The sequence below is a fragment of the Stegodyphus dumicola genome, chromosome 2 (genome assembly GCF_044657685.1).
Source record: "Stegodyphus dumicola isolate Sdum_Otavi_A_Nest chromosome 2, ASM4465768v1".
NCBI lineage: Eukaryota > Metazoa > Arthropoda > Arachnida > Araneae > Eresidae > Stegodyphus > Stegodyphus dumicola.
Window position 1 is genome coordinate 156823467 of NC_140769.1, and position 23791 is coordinate 156847257.

At 32.5% G+C, this 23791-nt stretch overlaps 1 protein-coding gene across 1 annotated transcript in view; it reads left to right on the top strand.

The window, feature by feature from the left end:
- The window catches only part of LOC118189925 (uncharacterized), a 71752-nt gene that overhangs the window by 42552 nt on the left and 5409 nt on the right, over positions 1 to 23791 (top strand). The window contains exons 5-6 of the mRNA XM_085811364.1: positions 7164 to 7223; positions 8854 to 8911. Coding sequence (XP_085667490.1) covers positions 7164 to 7223; positions 8854 to 8910 — 117 coding nt within the window. The 3' untranslated portion in view covers position 8911. The remainder of the gene's footprint in view (positions 1 to 7163; positions 7224 to 8853; positions 8912 to 23791) is intronic.

Here is a 23791-nt window from a genome sequence, read left to right on the forward strand (position 1 = left end):
AACTTCGAATTATTTTTACAATATTTTTATTAAATCTTTTTGTGATGTTTGCCTGTGGTCTATACGGAACCATTTTTATATGGTGTATGCCAAGTCCAGTGCAAATGTCTTCAAATATTTGGCTAACGAATTGTTTACCGTTATCGCTAATGACTTTTATCGGTGCACCGTATTTTAAAATGCATCTGTGTAAGAATGCATCTGTGACTGTTTTGGCTGACGCGCGTTTAAGTGGAACAGTTTCTGTCCATTTTGAAAAATGATCTACAATTACTAAAAGAAAACGATTTTTATTTAACTCACTCTGGGGGAAAAAACCAAGAAGATCTATGCCTAAAATTTCATTCGGAAATGTAGCGCGAATGCTATTTAAGTACCCGGCCGGGCTGTAATTAATATCATTTATTAACTGACATTGATTGCAGGACCTGACATACGCAGTTACTATTTTGTATGATTGCGGGAAATATACCGCCTCGCGTACCCTTTTTATAGTCTTTCTGACCTCTAAATGACCCGCTGTTTTCACGTCGTGTAATTCCTTCAAAATGCTTAATCGAAGCGAGGCTGAGATGACTCGTTTGTACTCGAGATTTTCTTTTGTTGTTTTCGTATAAAATAATAAATTGTCTATTATTTCATAGTTTTCTGCTCTATTTCTTATCGCATCGATATCTGTGTGCTCAAAGCTTTCGGAATCTTTCAAATATGCATAGATACCTCCAAATTCAGGATCAGCTTTCAATTCAGCAATAATTGTTTCTCTAGAATCTAAAATTTTTGAAGTCAACACAGCGCATTTGAGTTCATTTCCTTCATCGTCCAGTTTTATACGAGAAAGTGCGTCAGCTACATTGTTTTCCTTACCCGGTTTATATTTAATTATGAGATTATATTCTTGAAGTTTTAAAGCCCATCTTATTAACCTGGGCGTTAGGTTTTTCCCGAGTAAAGTCTACCAACAGCCGCATGATCCGAAATGACTGTTACTGGCGCTTTGCCGAAATAAACTCGGAATTTGTGTACAGCCATTAATACGGCTAACGTTTCTCTCTCTGTAGCTGTATAATTCCTTTGTATAGGGTTCAACGTTTTACTAAAACGTGCCAAAGGATGGCCATTTTGCATGAGAACAGCACCTACAGCATAGTCCGACGCATCTGCTGCAATTTTCAGGTTTTCGTCCCCCTCCGGGAATTTCAAAACAGGGGAATGGATGAGCGCTTCTTTTAACCTTTCAAATGCGGTACTTGCTTCTGCTGTCCACGTGAATTTACTTTTCTTTCTTTTAATTACTAACAAGGGTTCAACAATATTAGCAAAATCTTTTATGAATGACCGATAATAAGAACATAACCCAAGGAAAGAAGAAAGTTTCTTGGCGGTGTTGGGAGGTGGGAAATTCTTGATGGCTTTTATTTTTGAATCCTGAGTTTGTATATCCTTTTGCGAAATTTTATATCCCGGATATTTCATTATTTGCGAACTTGCATTTGGAGGAGTTAATTGTAAGACCGGCCTCTTTTAAGAATTTTAAAACTTCTTCTAGGTCTTTAATATCGTTCCAACGTACTACTCGTTATAATTATATCATCTAGATAGATTAAAGTCGATTTTCCTAGGACAGGCTTTAGAACAATGTCCATAGCTCTCTGGAATGTTGATGGGGCCCCACACAACCCAAAGGGCATGCGTAAAAATGCATAAGTGCCCGATTTTGTTATAAACGCGGTTTTATGTATGTCTTCGGGTCTCATAGCTATTTGATAGTAGCCAGACGTTAAGTCCAACGTAGTCATGTATCTTGTAGATTTAATCTTTCTAATAATTTCCTCTATAACCGGCAAAGGGTAAACTGGGAATTTAGTAACACTATTAAGTTTTCTGTAATCGATAGCAAACCTCCAAGCCCTTTTATCCGAAGGAGGAAACTCGTTCTTTTTCCTACATAGTACGACTGGACTCGCGTACTCACTATTTATGGGCGTTATTATTTTATTCTTTAACATCTCCTGAATATGTTCTTCGATGATTAAGTCTTTTTGTTTATCATAGCGATACGGTTTAGTCCTACAAGGTTTTTCGGCATTTAATTGAATCTTGTGAGTCACGATCTGACAGTTTCCTGGTTTTTCTGAAAACAAATGAGAAAAATTACTCACCACTTGCTGTATTGCTTTACTTTCCTGGTCATTCAAATGGCTAAGTTCCAATTCAGGTGTCTCCACAGGTTCCACCACCCTCTGGTCCATCTCCAGCACCACGGAACTATCTTGAAAATTTAATTTGGCCCTCGCGGCCCTTAAAAAGTCCATACCTAAAATAAGTGGACTTTGCAAGTTTTTTGCTACAAAAATTAATACTTTAAGGCTTTCGTTTTGAACCTGTATTTTTAAAGATAATTTTCCAATACATTGACAAGTTTGTCTTTGCGCTGCTATGATTTCTGTGTTTTTATTTTTAAATAATCGTAACCTTTTAAAATTCTTCTTAAAAAAATATCACTCATAAAATTACCTTCTGCTCCTGTATCGATGAGGGCTTCTACTGGTACATCACCAACCAAGACTCGTATAATCGATAATTGTGAGTTTTTTACGATGGCCGTATTTAAGTATCTTCTTGAGGGTTTTTTCAAAACTTCCAGGGTCTGGACCCTCGCTTTTACAGGGCCCTCTACTCTATTAAAGCTTTCCTTTCAACTTCTGCCTTCTGAGTACGCGGACGGTTTTTTTTTTTCCAAATTTCCTTTTTGGGCCTTGACCTTCGAGCTCCGATGAGTTAGCTTGATAGCTCTTTCCCCCATAAGAGCGATTTGCGTTTCTGGTTTGCTCATTTGAAGATTGCCTTCGGATACTTTGAGAATACGATGCCCCTCTAGCTTTTTCCGCTATTCTGCGATTTTGGAACTTGACCGCCGTTTCGAAGAGTTCCTGCAATGGGTTTCTAATTTCGAAGTAATCTTGAACAGCAGGTAGCAATCTTGGTAAGATTATTTCAATAATCTCCGCATCGGGTTTCTTCCCATACAGCATATCCGTCAGCTTAATTTTTCGCAGAATAAAGTCCGTCAACTCTTCTATATTCCGTTGATGAAAACTATATAGTTTGGCTTCTAGCCTTTCTCGGTCTTTCACTATGAGGAAGGCCTTTAATAACGATTTTTTGAAATTTTCAAATGTATATGTCTGGCCTCCGAATTCCTCTAATAAAAATTTGCCTATATTCTTCCACCATAGCGAGGCCTGTTCTCTTAGTGCAGATGTGGCGATGGCAACTTTTTGTCTTTCAGGCACAGGGTAGAGCTGGAAGTGATTTTCGAGGCCTTCTAGAAATAACGCCACCGAATCTTTTCCGTCGAAATTGACGTTTGGCTTGATTGACGCTCTCATCGTCTGGACCAGGTATCCAAATCCTTCCAATTGGCTTGCCATTTCTTGTTGTTGTCCAGCAGCTTCCATCCAGTTTTCGGCCATTTCAGTTCGACAAGTGTTCGGGCGCCAATGTAATGTTGCGCGGCCAAAACCTGCAAGCAACAATAGTGGTGACTGCTATGAAATGGAAAGTACACAAAGTCTTGAGAAGGGTTTAAATCCCTTTTTATTCAACTTTAGAAATTACAGATGCGTGCTCTTGACGCTTACAAACTACGCCGACCCGGCGGTAAAATAAAAATAAGAAACTAAAAATGAATAATAACAAGTGACTACCTACGAGGCTCTCTAAACTTAACTAACCTAACCGCGTTCTAAGATACCGCTGATAATTCAGCAAACGTCTGAATATTACGTTGAAAGATTTATCTATCTGCCGAGGCAAGCACACAGGCCGAAACGCGCGGTTCTTCAATTTCTACCTAGCCACCTCCACGCTAGTGAAGCAAGAAAGCACACTTTCGAACTCATTTCCCTTCTATTTAACTCAGAATACTTCCGCTGACTATTTTGAATACTTTGCGCGTTCTACTAAAATTTACATACTCTGGCATTGGCGATTCCATGGGAAAGTAAGGCTTGACAGGAAAGATAGTTTAAACTTAAAATAAATGTTAGTTAAAATAAATATAAACCCTACATCCTCGCCGGAATTTGAATCACAGATCTTTCGATTGTTAGCCGTATATGCTACCACTTTCTGTGAGAGACCACGTAGTAGGGAAGGCGAATACTCCTTGTAATCTGTCCTACTCAAAGGGCCTCTGAAGAAGAGGAGATACAATTCCAAAATACTGGTGCTGATGAATAGACTCAGATACAATTACCGTTTATGTATGTGGTGAATGGAAGTAGTGGTCCATTACGTTTTAGTTAAATGCCATTGTAGAGACTTTTACACTAAATTTTGGAGCAAAGCAAATAAGAAATCAACTGGATCTTCGAACCACTGGTCTACCGTTGTTAACAAAATGTGCTACCGCTTACACCCCAAGAGTTCGCAATGGGGAAAGTAAATATTCCTTATAACGGCATAGTAGGGAATAATTTGAATTTTTTATGTTACTCATGTACTTATATTCGTAGCCAGTTAGTATAATAATCTTGGGTTATAAAGTAAATATAAAAGTGTTAAGTAGCATGATTTGCACCGAGTACGAGATACTTTGATCATAGTACAGTAATTAATAATTCTCAGTGTGTACCTCTTAAGTTGTAAAAACTCTTAGGTCTAATAAATTACTAAAACTGTATACTAAATTTCTATATCTTTACATTTATTCAAGGCTAACGGTCTCCCAGTCGCGGTCGAAACGCATGTAGTCATCACCGTTCAATGCGTGCCATCATCACCGTACAGAACTTAATTTTCTTCACCTCACTGTGGATTGTAGTTTAAGTCAATCTTGATTCGCACACTTTTCATGAAGCAAAACGAGCTAAACGGGAATGGAATGAAGAAGTAAAATTAGGCGACTGGAGTCATGTACTACAGGTATCGTTTTCTTGGTTTCGAGATAGGTTGCGCTGTGGAAAATGACTCATTTAAAAATAATAGTTATAACTCCAGTCAGTTTTATTAATTACATATAAGACAGTATTATTAATTACATATAAGACAGTATTATTAATTACATATAAGACAGTATTATTAATTACATATAAGACAGTATTATTAATTACATATAAGACAGTATTATTAATTACATATAAGACATTTAACAAGAACTATTTTGCAAACAATTTAAAAACCTGCAGAGAGAAAGTTAAAATTTTTCTTAAAGGAATGTTATCTGCAGTTTATAGAAACATCGAAACATTCTGCAATTTTATTTCACAGTTTACGAAAATATCTTTCGCGATATTTTATTAGATGTGCTACTAAATATTTCTTAAATATTTAACAATCCGTTACAACTCGATATGTCAAAATATCGAGTTACGAGTATTCTTTCTTACCTAAAATTTACTTTAAATTAATTTTACCACATTGTAAAATCATTAGGTTTTCTTGAGACAGGACACGTGAAAAATGTGCAATTTACTCGCCGGGCCTCAAAATCTAAACCTCTCGAATACTCTTCGAGTTGTAAGTATTGTCCCTTTCTAAACTTTAATTTTAATAAAACTTTATTTTATCATATTGTAGAATTATTAAGGTTTTGGAGAGTAGACGTGAAGAATGTGCAATGTTCTTGCTATAACTCAAATTTTAGACCTCTAGGTCTCTCATATACACGCTTCGAGTATGCTTCCAAATATACCACGAAGGCATGCGAAAAGAAGGGAGAAAATAACTTATATACTCCCTCTTTTAGAGGGTGACTGGGGATTAGGGCACCCAGTGGCCAAATCCTGGTGGTGACGACTTATTGCCTACCACCTCTTAGTTACGGGGCCTCTTGCAGAGTCATTACGTTTTTTTAAAACAGGAGACAGTGTGCAATACCTTCGCCGGGACTCGAACCCTCCTCTAGAATCCTCAGGAAGTATGCTTCCAATCAAAGCGCGAAAGCATGCAAAAAGACACAAAATACATTATAATGTCAGTAGCAAAATACCGTAATAAAAAGGTAGTAGTAATGCCACCAGGCATGACGCGGTATTGGTGATGTCGTCCTTCTGAAAGCACATGTTTAATGATTGCCGGAATCTAAGTATCATGATTGTCCCAGTGGATATACAATACTGCAAGAAATATACACACGCTTAATCTTTATCAGTTAGTATATTAGTACTTTAGGAGATGTTTCCAAATGTCACGTGCTCTGCGGCATCACTTCCATCTGAGTTAGAGCCTCAACAAACCTTTGAAACAACTTTTGAAGCCTTTGAACGTCCCTTCAAAGGTTTGAACAGAAGGGCAAGAAAATATCGATCTTTCAATCGGATTTAGATAGCCTGATAAAATTTTCCCTCTATTACTATAAAAGATGAAATTGCGATTTCAGATTGTAGGAACGTTTGCAAATAGTTAACCGCAGGACATCATTTCGGCTGACGGCGAGATTTTCTGTAAGAGTGACGTTCCTAAAAATGCATCTTTGATAGAGAATCCCCTTTGTCAAAATTTCTCATGCCGTTAATAATATACAGCAACTGAAAATTAATTTTAAGGCTTATATAGCAGAATTTTCTTTATATTATAACGTTGCGCGCCTCCAACTTGCACGCAACCAAGGGTGACTGTGAAAGCTTGTATAAACCACAGAGTCTTGTAAAGGGTTTAAGTCCCTTTTTATTCCACGTAATAAATTACAATTGCGTCCTCTTGACGCTTACAAACTGTGCCCACTTGGCAGTCAAAATAAAAATAATAACCTGAAAAGAAAATAAAGACAAGATTCTAACTACGAGGCTCTCTAAAATAACTAACTCACCGCGTTTTACAATACCGCTGCTAATTCAGCAGACTTGAAGCTCACTGGAACAATTTCCACTACTTCCCGCCAAGCACATAGGCCGCAACGCGGGGTTCTTCAATTCTCGCTAACTACCTCCGCGCTCGCTAAGTAAGAATCTCACTCTCACCGAACTTGTTTCCTTCTATTTAAATCAGAATACTTCCGCTGATAATTTGAATCCTTGCGCGTTCTACTAAAATTTACATATTCTGGCATTGGCAGTTCCAGGGGAAAGTAAGGCTTGACAGGAAAGATAGTTTAAACTTAAAATAAATGTTAGTTAAAATAAATATAAACCCTACAATATATTTCCTCTGTTTTTCAGGAGGAGGCGAGCAAAAATCCAATGAAACACGACGAATTCGTTGGACTTCAGTCATGTAGAGTAAGTATATTTAAATAAACAGTCTTAATTTCCACATTTATCTTGGTTCAATCAATCTACTCATAGACTCTTATGACCTCTAGGATGTATAATACGTTTCTATAAATATGTTTTATTTCATATTATAAAATATTCCAGATTTTAGTTTTATTTTCTAATTGCTAAACCCAAATGACTGTGCACTTAAGTTAAATTGAGAATAGGATGTTTGATACTTTTATTTAACTTTAAAACGATATTTTGACAAATAGTTATCCTTATCGTATTTTTACCCTGCATAGAATTGGGGAACAAATGTGTAACAATTTCTGAAAAGTTCGATTTTTGAGCTATTCTAGAGTTAAACAGTCACTATTCTAAAGATTAAAACTGTAGTTCGTTTCCAGGTAAACCTCACAACTCAAGAGTATGTGATGACGCTGCGGTAAATCGAGTACATAAAGTTGCGGAAGAAATTCCGGCAAATACAAGTAAAGTTCGTACATCTAAAAAAAAATCTGATGTGTACACCACATGACTTCCTTGTGCGGAATATTAAATTATACGCATTTTTCTTGCATTTCGTTTAAACTTATTGGATTGAATTAAACCTACTTCGCCGACAGTACATAAACTACAATAGGATAAATGAATTCTTTAAAATTCACTTTATTTGTTTACCATAGAGACACTTTGGCGCTAGGTTCACTTAACAGTATTATATTTCGTTCATATTATAACTAAGATTGCACAAAATTTATATCATTTAAAGAATTACATAATCGTTGCCACATGTTCTATTCAAATACTATAATAAAGCTAGAACGATGTATAAAAGAAATTAAGCAAACAAAACAAAAAGGAAACAGTTTTTCAGAGACGATTTAGTATTTCTCATTCAATTAATTAAGTTCTCACTTCGCGACAAGGCAAAAATATATAAAAACTCAAAATATCTGTATCAAAAATTACGAAGTAAAATTTAAACACTTATTTCCTCGAAAAAATTCCAGAAAGGATTAAGCATGATTGAATTCGCAATAATAAATGAAGGCGTTATCTTTGTTGTTGCGAAGCTACGTTTCTCTGAAAAGAGACAATTCGCTAAGTTCAAACTGTATCAATGACAAGACATAAGAAGGATGAAAACTCCCTTTTATCCAATTCAAAAAGGAATTTACAGACGGCTATACTGGTGCTTATAAACTTAGCCAATATTTCTGACTGCAACTCAGAAATATAAAATTAATACTAATTGAAATAATCAGCCGAATCTGCACAGAGATAATTAATGTAAGTTAGCTCTTAGCCCTACCACTGACGTAAACAAACCGGCAATTTCATATGCACGGCCGCAAAATAGCAAGATTAAATCAAGGAAACAACGTGGCGAACCACAGAACACGCTTTGTCTGAAGTAACTCAGACACCAGCTTAAATATTATCTTTCTGCCCTACTTTGCATATCATGGGAAACTGAAATATCATTTTGGCAGGAAATGCAGATGAGGGAAGTTAGAAAAGATTAGTAACTGAACAAAACTGGATAGTTTAAAACTAAATGATTCTTTACAATATATTTTATGTAAAATTATACAACACTTCCTCTACATATGTTTTTGACTTTACTGATATCTTTATCTTTTTGCAGAACTGCTGTCTGCCTAACCTGTCGATGTGTGTCGACAACCCAGATGACTGTTTGTAAAGTATGTTTACATCTGCATCTGTTTATTTGGCATACTTAATCGTATAGCTCCACCAAAAAGAGAATTAATACCATATGTTTTCAGTTATTTTTCTCTGATATTTTAAAACTTAACCTTACTTCCTTACTTATTTAATTTAACGCCATCAGAAATTATTTTATTTTAATTCACCTTCTTATATGCCTCTTAGAGTGAAATATCTTTAATACAAATAAAAATGCAGCATCATAAATACTTAGCTGTTCATCCGAAAAGATTTAAGAATTCATTTGACCAGTCTCAGAAAACTTCAATATCATCTTGTGGTATTTCTTAATCTTCTAGACAATCAACCATTCCGTGTTTATTATTTATCTACGCTGTGAGTTTCAGAATTAAGTTTGCAGAATTAAGTTTGCAGAATTAAGTTTCAGAATTAAGTTCAAGTAACCATTATTATAAATCTATATAGCTATTCGCACATTAACAACTGATTCCATTTCAGAACTTGTCTTTTAGAATGTTGAAGTCTCTATTAGGGTTTTTTTAATCTCTTTCAGATTATCAAAGTAATGTGACACATATTTTGATGTATTATATGATTTGACACTTAATTTTAGAAAAGAGAAAACATTTTACATACACTGACTACCAATAAGTATTTGGACACCTGTGATAGAAAAGAAAAACTAACTTTATTCAAAATCAATAGTTTGTAGAGCCTACACGAGAGGTAATAACAGCGTGGACCCTCCGAGGCATACTTCCCACAAGTCTTTGTATGACAGCTAGTGGTATTTTCTTCCACTCGGCTTGGAGAAGACATAGAAGTTCCTTCACCGATTTTGCACGGGTAGTGCACCCCTGAATTCGGCGATGCAACTCGTCCCAGAGGTTCTCGATAGGGTTCAGGTCTGGACTCTGGGCAGGCCAGTCCATTCGATGAGCTCCATTGGCACCATACCAAGCCTTGGTTAACGTCGAAACATGACAACTGGCATTGCCGTCTTGAAAGTAACAGGGGTCCAACCCGTAAAACTGCCACAACGTAGGAAGCACATTGCCATCCAAAATAGTGTAGTAGGCATCGGAGTTGAGCTTACCATGAATGGGGACCAAGGGTCCCAACCCATACCAGGAGAAACACCCCCAGACCATAATTCCACCTCCGCCGAACTTGACTGTTGGCACAATGCATTCTGGCAGGAGACGTTCTCCAGGTAGACGCCAGACCCAGACCCTGCCATCCGAACGATAAAGGGTGAATCTTGATTCGTCACTCCAAAGAACCCGTTTCCGCTGATCTACGGTCCAATTTCGATGTGCTTTGCACCACATTAACCGAGTAGCGCGGTTGGACTTTGTGATCAAAAGCTTATGGGCAGCAGCACGACCATGAAAACCAAGCAGATGTGCTCCCTTACGCATGATATTCATTGAAACAATACTCTCGGATGCCTGTTGAAACTCCTCGCGGATGCTGGCCATCGGTTGGGTCCCAGGCAGCACATCTCCAAAAATATACGTATAATATTTTGGTGAAATAAGCGTATGGTATTTTTTGCACGTTACTTTTACGAAATTTATACGAATGAAAGAGGCTGAAGTTACTGTTGACTCTTTATCGTTATTTTCCACACGTTATTTTTACGAAAATTATAGGAATCCGAATGTTCTGAAAGAAACTACTGCCTTTATGGTATATTTCATGCGTCACTTTTACGGATATTATACGAAGTCTAAAAAGATTGAAAATGAAGTTTATTAATTCAAAATATTTAGTGCATTTTTGGCATTTCACTTTGTTTTCCTTTTCCACAAACATGAAAAAAGGGGCATTCATATATGAGACTAAAATTTTTCTATGAATTTTAAAATGTGAGCTAAATCTTTACGTGCATTTTTGCAAAAAATTATATTTTCTTAATTTAAAGATCTTCAAAATAACTTATTTATTTTCTTATATCAAATTTGTTATTTTTATTCATATCAACGCTTACATTAATTTACACAATTTAATTTCTTTTATGAAAATCCTATTACCCATTTAACTGGAATAAGCTGTATATTAAATTTGTGTACTTACTGAGTTTGGTACAATACTCGCCTTATTTTATTTAGCAAATGTGGGCATTTAAATTGGAATAAGACTAACAAATCTTTCATGTCGAGGAATAGAATAATAAACAGAGCAGAAGATGCTCGAAAATGTTTAACTTCTTGAACAATAGTTTAATGTAGACCAAAGGATCATTAATTATAATCAAAGATATACTAATATTTTTATTTAATAATAATAACTCTACGAAATTGCAAGCTGAATCCTGATATTTTGCATATATTTCAGTTCCTTTCATCTTTGTTATAAAAATCACATGAGGCTAACATTTTTTAATTTTATTTAATGTACGGGGACATGATATAGCGATTTTAATAATTTTTATACAAGGAAAAAATAAATAAATAATGTAAATAAATAATTATATTATATTTTTCCTGAAGCAGTTAGACATTCTTAATATGGAGATCTACAGAATAAGTACAAGGGTCCAGTTAAATGAACTCAAAATTTCCATAGTTAATTTTAGGCTAACTTATAAAAATTAACCAGATTTACGATTATACACTGAGCATGCGCATACACAGACATTTTTATTTTTCGTAGAAAAATTGAATTATTACCTTAATACAGAGATGCTGTGAATATAAATTTATATAGTACAAAAGTAAGTTTATTTCATATGCTAATTTAGAGGCTTTCTTAATATGTTTAATTATAAAAAAAAAAAAAAAAAAAAGCGTTGCGGTTCTTGTTCACTGACCAATGACAAAGCAGACACTTTCTACTTCCGGTTGTGGCGGGATATTTGTGAAGTCAGCAATGGCGGTCGAAAAGAATGGTAAAGTCGCAAAGAATACTGTTTGTTCGTGGATTGGTGTTTGTGACTGAATCCATCGATGTTACTAATTATTTGAAGAAAGTAAGTGAATATTTTATATTTTCAGTGTTTAATACTCGTACTTTCTTCACCTATATAAAATTTTATAAATAGCGTCTGTGTAGGAAATGAGGTTTTCCATGTGTTGTTCTTTTGTGTACGTGCCTAATGATTATTTTCAGGATTTGGTACTGTTAATGACATAGAATACCAAATCAATAAATTGAAAAAATTTTGCACTAGTCTGTTTCTTACTGTTTGTGTCTCACCTTTTTATTGTTTGATGGAAAAAGAAAGGCAATATTAACATGACTAATTGTTCAGAAATCTGTTTTGGAAATATTATCTACCTTATGCCAAAAAATAAAGCATGTAACTTTCATTTATTTATGAAATTCAAAATTTTTTATTTGCTTAGTGTTTTCCCTAAAAATAATTTAATTTCTTATTTTTGAATTTAGTTTTATCACAGGTACTTTGTTCCAAATCTGTGTTCATTTTATATATATATATATACTGAATTTTCATGCACTTGTAATTACTGAAATATATCTTTCATGAATAATAAGTAAGTCCTTTCAGGAATGCATTTCTTTTTTGTTTGTTTGATTTTGTTGTTTTAAAAGATCTGCCATAGTTAAAGAAAGAAAATAAAGTAAGAATGCCTTACTTTCAGTTTTGAATAAATTTATTACTATTTACAGCTTCAAGTTTCTCTAAACATAATTTTTGAAATCAAAACTTGATAGTTATGTTGATTATTAGACTTGCATGAAAAAATTTATTGAAAAGTTAGTATTTGATCTAAAATACCTTAAATTATTTGAATTATATTTTTCTAAATCATGCATTTTGATATAACTAGATAGTTAAAAAAATGAAAATTGTAAATGTGCAGAAATGCTTATATAAAACCAAGAAATTGTTTATATTGTTGTTGCTTTTTCCCTTGTAAATTATATATATATATATATATATATATTACAGTCTGGGGAGTCAGCACCCGGCTGAATTGTAGTAAACGAGACGTCCAATCTACTAGACCATCAAAGACGCAGATTTAGATTTTCTATTTCATAGTTATTGAAATCATAATGGTATGTTTGTTTAAATTACTACTGTGTATGAATGTGATAAAAATAAATTCTGATAAGCTAAGAAATGATTTATTTTCTATTAATTACGAACTGTAAATAATGTAACCAATTTTCTTCATATTATTTACTAATTTTTTTTTTTTTTAAAGGGAGGTAGTCTTATTTATACAATTCTTGCAGAGATACCAAGAAATAAAACATTTCAGGAATTTTCAGTCGGTATATCTTGATGTGTAAAATCCTGTTGTTCAATGCCATATTACTTTTTCACAGGAAAGTATTTTTATTGATCTAACATCTGCATAAATCAAACTTAAGAGTGATTACAGTTTCTAAGCTAACTTAAAATTTTCAGATTTAGAAAATATATGTTTAATGTAGCATTAGTTTTCAATGGAATAGAAAAGGTTTTAAAAATGTTCAGTTGTTAGAGGGAAATAATATAAATGAGATAGTCCTAATATAGTAGTTTCAGCTGGAAATGAAACTGAATTTTCGGATAGTGAAGATTTCATTTAAGAATTCTAATAAAACTGATTAATGTAAATCCTATGATTCATGTAGGTATTCTTCTGTTATCAGGACCAGATTCAGAAATGTGTGTTTATATGCATGCATTTTTAAATGTAGGTGCTCGTGTGTGCATGTGTATATTCTTTATGTATGTATGTGTATACTTATACACATATATGCGCATACATGCATATACACATGCTTACATATCTACAGTGGAACCTCGAGATGCGAGTTTAATTCATTCCAGCATTCAAGTGCTATAGCGAATTTCTCGTATCTAGAAACAAGCTTCCCCAATGAAAATAATGGAAATTCAGTTAACCCGTTCCACACCCCAAAAAAATATCAACATTTTAATATTAAGTCAATTTTTCCTAATAAATAACACTGGTAAATAACATAACCATACTTTAACTTTGTTACCAACATTTTAACTCCTTCTCATTAATCCACACCAACAACAGCTTCTCAACATCTAGGAGTACTTTTATGGTGCTTGGAAGCAACGATAATTCCTTTGGCTACATCAGGTTTCCTAATTTTTTCCTGCTTCTTCAGAATAGTATAGATTTTCGATGTTGAAAGGCCGCAAGTCTTCGCCAATTCTGTCACCATGCTTATGTTTATCTATGATTTCTTTCTTGATATCGACGGCCATGGCCTCCTTATTTTTCTTTGCAGCACTATCTGAGGCAACAATCTTCTTGCGAGGCATCTTAAAATAATTATTTTCACGTTAAATGTCAAAACAATTAACTTACAAGTGCACAAACACTTATATAAAAGAACACTGAGTGATCTGACGAGGGGATTCCCTGAGTTAAGCTGGATAGGGAAATGGCGCCACCCATACCAACAGCCTGGCTCATTGCTCGTTACTCGAGTCAATGCTCGTATTTTGCTCATACTTTCCTTATATCTCGAGGTTTCATTGTACATTTCTGAATGCCATCCTAATAACAGAGGAGTACCTTTGCCAGTATTGCAACAGAGCTAGAATGAATTATTGTGTTAAATATGTGGAAAATGCATGCTTAAAGTACTGTTATTTTCTAAAAATATTCTGTATGTCTATTTTTTACAAGAAGAAAAAATAGCTAAAAGCTGTTAATTTATTTATTTGTTCAAAGGGGCTTTGTCTCTAAAGCACTATTGTTTTTGTTTTGCGTTGGTTCACTATAAATATCTATTTCACTTTTCAAAGCGTTCCTACCAAATGTTAGAGTCCCTAGTGTGGGATTAATACTCTTTATCTTAGTGCCCTCTATAACCTATGTTAGGGTTAACCTGTATAACCTACAAGGATTGCCAGTTTAGGTGAGATATCTAGGTAGTCATCATAATACGTACCTTATTTTTTTATTATTTTTTAATTAAATTGAAAGTAATAAACTAGTTTTCAAGAATGAAGTTAAACTAGATTTGTATTCAACTCTGGTTTATTATGTTAATGATGTTCTGCTGTAACAAATATGAATTTTTTGGTTAAGTAAAATAATTTAAAATGTTTTTTCTAGAGAATGAAGTACTGCCACTAAGTCGTATTGGATATGTTGCAAGGCAATTTTCTATTCTACATTAACTCAATCTTTATGTTCTGTTACAGATATATTGGCAGAAATAATGAAAACCTGACATTCAAAAAGAAAAATAATAACGTTGAATGTAGTATATTAGATGGTTAACTGCGGTTTGGCAGCTCATTAATAATCTTACACATATTGAATACGAATAATTTTGACAATTACCGGTATTTTTCATAGTATAAAATTAGGCAAGAAAGCAGCTTTAGTTTAGCACCGATTTTAAATACAACTCTCTTAATTTCAAAGGTGATTCTGCACACACAGGTCCTATGTAATAGAAGACTTGCCAACGGTCCAGCAGTAAAGTCGCTGAACACTGATAGTTCGGTTCGACGTTCGAATGCCGCGAACGGTCTTGCTGCACGGCCGTTTCCGTGGTTTTCCCCATGTGTAGCATGTATACGAGTCAGCTTTGCAGTAATCAAATAAACCTAAACCAAACCTGTTACAGATGTATTTTTATGTTACTAAAATAGTAAAACTTAAAACTAAACTGGATGGCACAAACAGCCCTTACAGAGCCATGGCTGGCAATGCCTTGATATCTACTTTCTAGATGGTGAGCTCTGTGGTGTTTGTGCATAAGTGGTCAGCTTGTTGCAGGCACCCGGTATAAAGTTCCCAATGGAACTTGGTACTAATTTTATCAACCCACTCAAGGGATGGACCTGGGAATCAAACGCCGGACCTCTGGTGCTACTGCGTGATGCACTAGCTACTGTGCTATCGAGTCTCCCTAAAATAGTAAATTTATGAAAATTATTAAAAAAAATTTTAAATATCAGAGTAATTTTCCGTTTCGCCGGCGCAAATCTTGCCAAGCAGACTTTATTGACGACAACACACAGTATACACATAAAAAATGTTAACAAATGTTAGTTCCAAGAAATTTTTAAAGGCATAAACATTTTAATATCATTGAAAATTTTGTAAAATGATAATAAATAAAGACAATAAATTTGTAGAAAGACATTAATTTGTATTTGTAAAAAGAAATTAATTTAAGAATTTACTATGCTTTCATGGTGCAACATTCTGAGTCGCCGTTTCATATCACGTGACCCCAAGTGATCTCATCTCATGTTAAACTACGCTAATTCTCTCAGTAATTATCTACATTAATTTCAAGTTAAATCTTAATTTGGAATACAAGTTTAAATGCAAGAATTATTTCATTTCGTATGAATAGCTTACTCAGAAATTATGTAAAACCGCAGTGCTTTACTTCGCTACTGCATTCTCATTAGAATTGATGAATTTAACCCTTGATTTTGCCTTTTCTATATTTTCAGGTGAGCATGTGATTGCATCCTAATTGATTTAATTACCGCGAACATAAAAGGACATAAAATTGGACTATCTGGTAAAAATTATATGTAATTGTATCCCAGTATTGAAAGAAACATTCAGTCTGATAGAAATAGCTGCGACGTGTTTTGAAAATGAAACGTAAAAGGTTACCAGCGAGGATATTATGTTTGGCATCGGTTGTACCATTTTGGGCGACTTTATCGCTTGCACGACAAAATGGAAAAGTACCAATATTGGTTTGACAAAGGTAAGATATAATTGAATTTAATAAGTTGGAAATACTGTCTGTCTTTCCATGAGTTAAAAAATAGATTCAAATAAAATTTCTTTTTTCAGTTTTTCATGTTATGTTTTAATGTTATTGTAATCTGATTTATCATATTTAGTCACATATTCCATCCCTCTTTGCACTATAGTATATAATTCAAAGGACTTATCAGTTTCAGCAATATTTTTTTCACCCGTATACATTTTTACCATAACTTTGTTTCTAAATCATATCCTGAAAAATTAAGGAGTAAAGTACACAAAGAAGGAAAATATGCAAGTAAATAATGGCATTTAGTGTTGTTTATGTGGCTAATATTTGTACTAGATTGTAAAAGTTATAAAATTCTATTAGCTTTTTTAAATTATTCTTTTTTAAATTGAGATGCTTCTTTGCACCCAAATGGTTTAAGCCCTCCAGAACTGGTACTTTGATCTAACTTCTATTTCTTATAAATAATCCAACTGCATACAGTTTACTCAATTTCTGCCATGTGTAAGGTAAACAGTATTAGCTTTTTTTAAATATATCTTTTACAACTATTCCATCAGGTAGATTTCTTTCATATTTTACCTTAATTGAGTCATCCTGCTAATTAAGAATTTATTAAAGTTAATATGTTAAGTTTTTGTGTGTATAATTCATTTTAAGTATGTGCAAGCAAATGCATACATTAAGTTATGTAGAATTATGTTTTTACTATCAAAGTCAGAAATTTTGGGGCTGTTTTTATAAGATTTATTAATGATTTATACTATATTAATATTGGTAAAAAAATTCTGTGGCTTTTATATGAGAGTATATATTTTAAAATAGCTACATGATATGGTAGAGGTAAAAAGCTTCATGTGGATCATAAATTAATATTATGTGGGAATTTTTCATTTATTTAATATAGAAAATATTCAAGCCACAATTAAATTTTTTTCACTGGATTATTTGCATACAAAGTTTGCAGCAAATATTTCCTGCAACAGAAGGGACAATTTTTATTTCGCCAAGACAGGAAATTTAGTTAGTGAAAGCAGTAACCCTATTTTGAGATGTTAAACAGAAAGGCACATTTTTGAATTTAAATTGATTTTTGAAAGAAGACTTCATTTAGTCTTGCTACCATTCTACATGGCTTTTAACTTTTTTATGGTATTTATAATTTTATTGTTATTCAGCTTTCTGTTTGCTTAGAATGCACATGAATGTAGACTTGAAATATTTTATATTGCAAACTGAGATGCCATTGTTATCATAATTAAAGATTTGTGTTCTGATTTTGGAGGAATTTACTGATAATACTTTTGATTGTGTATTGGTTTCTGGTTTATTGAAATGTGTAAAATAGCCTGTTAATGCATATACGTATGTTAATGACATGTATATGTTTATGAAGTATTCTGTTATATGTATATAGTGTTGCGATTAGTTTTCTGCTTACTCTTTATTTAAGAAAAAGTTATCTGTAAGAAAGCGAATATTCTTTACTATATGTAGGAGTAAAATTAAAAAGGCTAATGCAATATAATTAATCCAAAATTAAGTTTTTTCTCGTGTACTTAAATACAAACATAGCCATTAAAGACTTTCTTAACCTTGCAGTTCTAAACAAATCTTTAGGTATTTTTTACTTGAAATTATAGGCATTGCGTAAGGTATATAATTGAAGTTTACTGTGTGATAGTATGAACTTAAATTTTTAATTACTGAAATGTAAATTTTTAAATATGAAATACTCAGTGCATTTATATGCATCTTTTAATACTTCAACTATATTTAAAAACTGAAAACATCTGAAATAGGAAATTATTGCAAATTTTTCTTTTTCTTGTTTAGGAGCTGTTCTCAAAACATTGGGTGACAAAGAATTCATTTTTACAAAAATCGAGCAGGATATTAAAGACAGCCAACTATAGAACAAATATGGTGAAGCTGAATGAAATCTATATTGAATTTTATTATTGAAAAAAATTATGCTCTTCAGATTTAAAGTTAGTTTTTATTGTTTAACAGTAATTGCAGTTTTCGAATACCTGTAAAATAAACCTAATTCTTAAATTAATTTCATGTGTATTTCTTTTGCAAGTATTACAGTTCATAATACTTCAAACAACTTGAAATTTGATACTTGTTAATTTATGTGGGATATGTTCATAATCATTTTATAATTTAAATAACTCATTGTCATCATATGAGCATAATCTAAAATGCACAGCATTTGACAACAAATTAATAAAAAATTAGCCAACTTCTAATTACTTTCTTTTGTCCAGTTGCCTCCTTTTAAATCATTTAATACCATAAAGCTATTTGATGAAAAAAAAATAATTGGTATGTCCACATCAACATGTACATTTATAATGATGTTATAGAAAAAGTCACATGAGATAAATATTTAAAAACTTCAATATTCCTAAACAAATTAACTTTTTAAAATTTTATCTGGTATATAAGATAAAATAAAGAACATATTTAGGTAATTTTGAATTTGCATAATTTTATGAACATATTTATGAAATTAACAGTTACATTGTAAAAGGGAACTTTAAAAATGCCTCGATAAAGCATTTCTTTTGTAGAGGTGAACTTTTAGTACTGATCTAATATACTTATAAGATTTTAAACTGAGAAAGACAACAATAATAGATTACAATACATTGCAAGATTGATGAATGTAAAATTTTTACATATCATAATTATGTGTGTAGTTAAAACAGAAGTTACTCGATTAACTTGCATGCAAATTAATATTTTCTTTAACATGTTTGGGATAAACTAAATTTTAATAAATAAATATGTATATATTTGTGTATTATCTGAAGATATGAATGCAATATTTGTGACATTAAACATTCATCTTCAAGGAAAATAACAAAGTCAACTTGGTAACTATTGGAAAAGGTAAGTTTTCTACAATTTCCTGGTCTATATTTAACAATTTTAAAATTTAGCACACTCATTCAAATAATCTAAACGTATGATGTTTTCTTTTGTGCTACAGTCGTTCACTGAATTTGGTAATTAACTATATTGTACTTTAGATATAAATTAACGTAGATATTCCCCGTATTTTATGGTACAAAAACTTATATATTTGATAATAATTGACCTAAATCTTCCCTATGTTTTCTTTGTATATACGAATGACTTTGGTAAAAATTTAGTCCGATGTCTTCTCCTCTTTACTGTGTATAAGTGCACATTTTTGGTAAAAAATTTGCATAAATCTCCAATTACCTGTTTACTGCATTTTTCGTAAAATGTGCTTATTTTAATCTCGTATTTTTTATATAAATCTATGCAAAAATGTTCTGCATATTATGATTAAAAGATAAAATGTTAATTTGATATCAAATTTTTACATATCCACCTTTTAGGTATGTACAGCAATATGGAATATATATAACTGAAAAATTTAAATGCAAAAAAATTAATTTCTATTCAAAAATTACGTAACACTTAAGGGCTGAAAATCACTTTTAATATATCATTTCAAAGTGACTACAAAATATGCAATAAATTTTGTAAACCTGAGTTCTATGTTTTAAATCAATTAATGCTATCGTTCATTTACATGGCATAAGAAAATGTCCTTCGGAAAAGTAAATAATTTATTTAAAATGTTATTTAGTAATAATGAATTTAGTAAACAACTGTTTGCTACAGTTGTTTATAAATTTAAATTTATGAAATGAATTTAGTAAACAAAAATGCAAATGAACGATAGCATTAATTAATTTAAAACATAGAATTGATGTTTACGAAATTTATTGCATATTTTGTAGTCACTTTGAAATGAAATATTAAAAGTGATTTTCAGCCTTTAAGTGTTATGTAAATTTTTGAATAGAATTTTTTTTTTTTTTTTTTTTCATTAACTAGTGCATTTAAATTTTCCAATTATATATATTCCATATTGCTGTACGTAACTAAAAGGCAGATATGTAAGAATTTGATATAAAAATGATTTTACCTTTTAATCATAGCATGCAGAAAGTTTTTGCATAGATTTATATAAAAAATATGAGATTAAAATAAATACATTTTACGAAAAATGCAGTGAAAAGGTAATTGGGGATTTATGCAAATTTTTACCAAAAAATGTGTATTTATACACAGTAAAGTAGAGAAGACATCGGATTAAATTTTTACCAGTCATTTGCATATGCAAAGAAAACATAGGGAAGATTTAGGTCAATTGCTATCAAATATATACGTTTTTGTACCGTAAAATACGAGGAATATCTACCTTAATTTTTACCTAATATATACGTTTATATACAGTAAAAAATTGGGGAAATTTACGTAAATTTTTACTAAATATATACGCATACGTGAAGCAAAAAATTGAGATTTACGTATATGCGATAAATATACGTAAATTTTTACTGAAATTTACGTATATTATACGTAAAAGTTGCGAATAAACAGCAGTCTCTGGCGTAAATATACCTAAATTTTACGTAAAAGTTACGTATAGTATAACGTAAAAATATACGTAAATATTTAGTAATTGCCACTGGACACTTTTTATGATATTTTTACGTTCAACGTGAACGTTTTTTATACGAAAGACCATTCGTAAATTGGACGTATTTTTCTCGTGCAATTTACGAATGCATGCTGCCTGGGGTGCGGTTCTTCCGAACTGATCAATGTGTTTGTGTTCAACTGATCAATATGTTTGTGTTCAACTGATCAATGTGTTTGTGGCCAGGCGGGTATGCTGCACTATGTAACACAATTTATCTGTGATTTCTATTACTTGCACATATTATTTATTGCATACTGAATTTGCAGTTTCTTCTGTATTGCATTTGTACTCATATTTATATCATTTGTATTAGTTAAGTACTGGTTCATCATAAATGCATCTGTTCTGTACTGAATTTGTGTTGCATTCATATTTAACAGCATATTATAATTTTTGTGTTGCATTCATATTTGTGTTGCATTTATCTTCAATAATTTGTGTTGCATTTATATTTAATAGCATATTTAATAGCATTCATATTTAATAGCATATAGAATTATATTGCATTCATATTCAAATATTGCATTTGTACTCATATTTATATCATCTGTATTAGTTAAGTAATGGTTCATAATATATGCGTCTGTTCTGTACTGAATTTGTGTTGCATTCATATTTAATAGTATTTGTATTTCTTATGTGCTGATTTATATAGATTGCATTGTTACATACTGAATTAATGCATTTGTCGTGTCCTGCATTTATCCTCATATTATATTCTTCACTTTTATAATGTGCTGATTCATCCTAATTGCATATATTATGCACTGACTTTGTATTGTCTATTATATACTGAATCTGTATATATTTCTATTCACAGTATTTGTTATGTGCTGAATTCTATTGATCACATTGTTATATATATACTGTATTGGTACTGCATTTGTAGTGTACTACCCTTATCTTTCTATTTATATTATTCATACTAGATATGTGCTGATTCATCTTGGTTGCATTTATTACATACTGAATTGTATTACCTCTCATATACTAAATTTGTATCGCATCTGCGCTGAATTTACATTACCTGTTATATATTGCATTTATATGAGTTCATCATGATTAGATTAATTATGCACTGAATTTGTATCACTTATTATATTTGTATTACTTGTTCTATACTGAATTTATAATGCATTTGTATTTATTTTATTCGTATTTGTTCTGTGCTGTTTTATCTTGATTGCATTTCTACAGCATTGAATTTGATTTACCTGTTATCTATTGAATATTGTCATTTGTAGTGTACTCTTTATATTATTCGTATTGGTTAAGTGCTGATCCATTCTGATTCTATTTATTACGCATTGACTTTGTATTATCTGATTTATACTGACATTTTATATTATTATTTATTTATTTATTTTTGTATTGTATCGGTTATGTGCTGATTAATATTAATTGCATTGTCATATACTGAATTGTTCTATACTGAATTGGTAACGCATTTATAGTGTACTGCCCTTTTACTTACTCATATTACTATTACTCATATCTTTAATTTGTGTTTATTATGTACCCATGCCATTACTTTATCCTCCCTAATGTACTCTGGACTATTTAATATATTTAATTTTGATTCAGATTTAGTATTATTGTGATGTCATTAACTAGTAATAGGCCTATTCTGTCTTATCGTGATGCCCTTAACTTATAATACGCCTTCTGTGTTCTGTACTTATTTTCCTGTAACTTTCTTTATCTTGTAATCTTGTAATCTTTACCTCTTATTGTTAAATTTGTACAATCCTTGATATATTATTAATGTACTTTACTCAATTGTATCTCTCTATGTCCTTGTTTGGCCATGTAAATATTTCTTTAATAAATCTGACGCCTGGGCGACGGGGTGTGGATCCCCTATGGGCCTTTGGTTCGTTGAACTGCCCTGGGTGGATCCGGCGTTGGGCTTGGTCTCTCTGTGCACGGCTGTCGTGTGGCATCTTTGGCTGCTCTAGATCTTGGGGGGCGCGGTGCTGAACTGATTCACCCTATGGTAAAGGTACAGTGCTCGCGTCTTCCGTCAATGGAATGGAATGGTCTGCCGATTCGGGGCACATTCCGACAATCACCGCTCACCTTCCACTTCTTAATCACATAGGCCACTGTGGATTTTGGGTACTTCAGATCGCTAGATATGTCCCTTAAGGATCGGCCACATTTGTGATACCCGATAATTATACCTTTCTCGAAATCAGAGAGCTCTGAACTGCGAGGCATCTTGCATGCGACTAAAGCCAATGCTGTTTCCTACACGATATATACCGGCGGAGCCCGTGACGTACCTTAGGACCGCAGATATCATCATTTGCATAGGTGTCGAAATACTTATTGGTAGTCACTGTAATAGGGGAATAAAGCAGTGTCTGGAATTGTGCCATTTTGCTTTGCAAGGAAATACTTAATGAACATGAAATCGAGTAACTGTCCATAATCATACAGGACCAACCAGTTGTTCGATTGCACTTTTTCAGGCCTTCTTCAGATGTCTGCCTCTTATGTCTTTGCAAAACATGGCGCTCATCTTTTATCCCTGAAAAACAAATTCTTTGTAAGTTACCCCTTTTCGATAAAAAAATTCACCATCAGAGTCCATAGTCGAGAAATCTGAAACTAACGCTTACATGTTGCCGCGTGAATCTTCTCCAATACTAGCAAA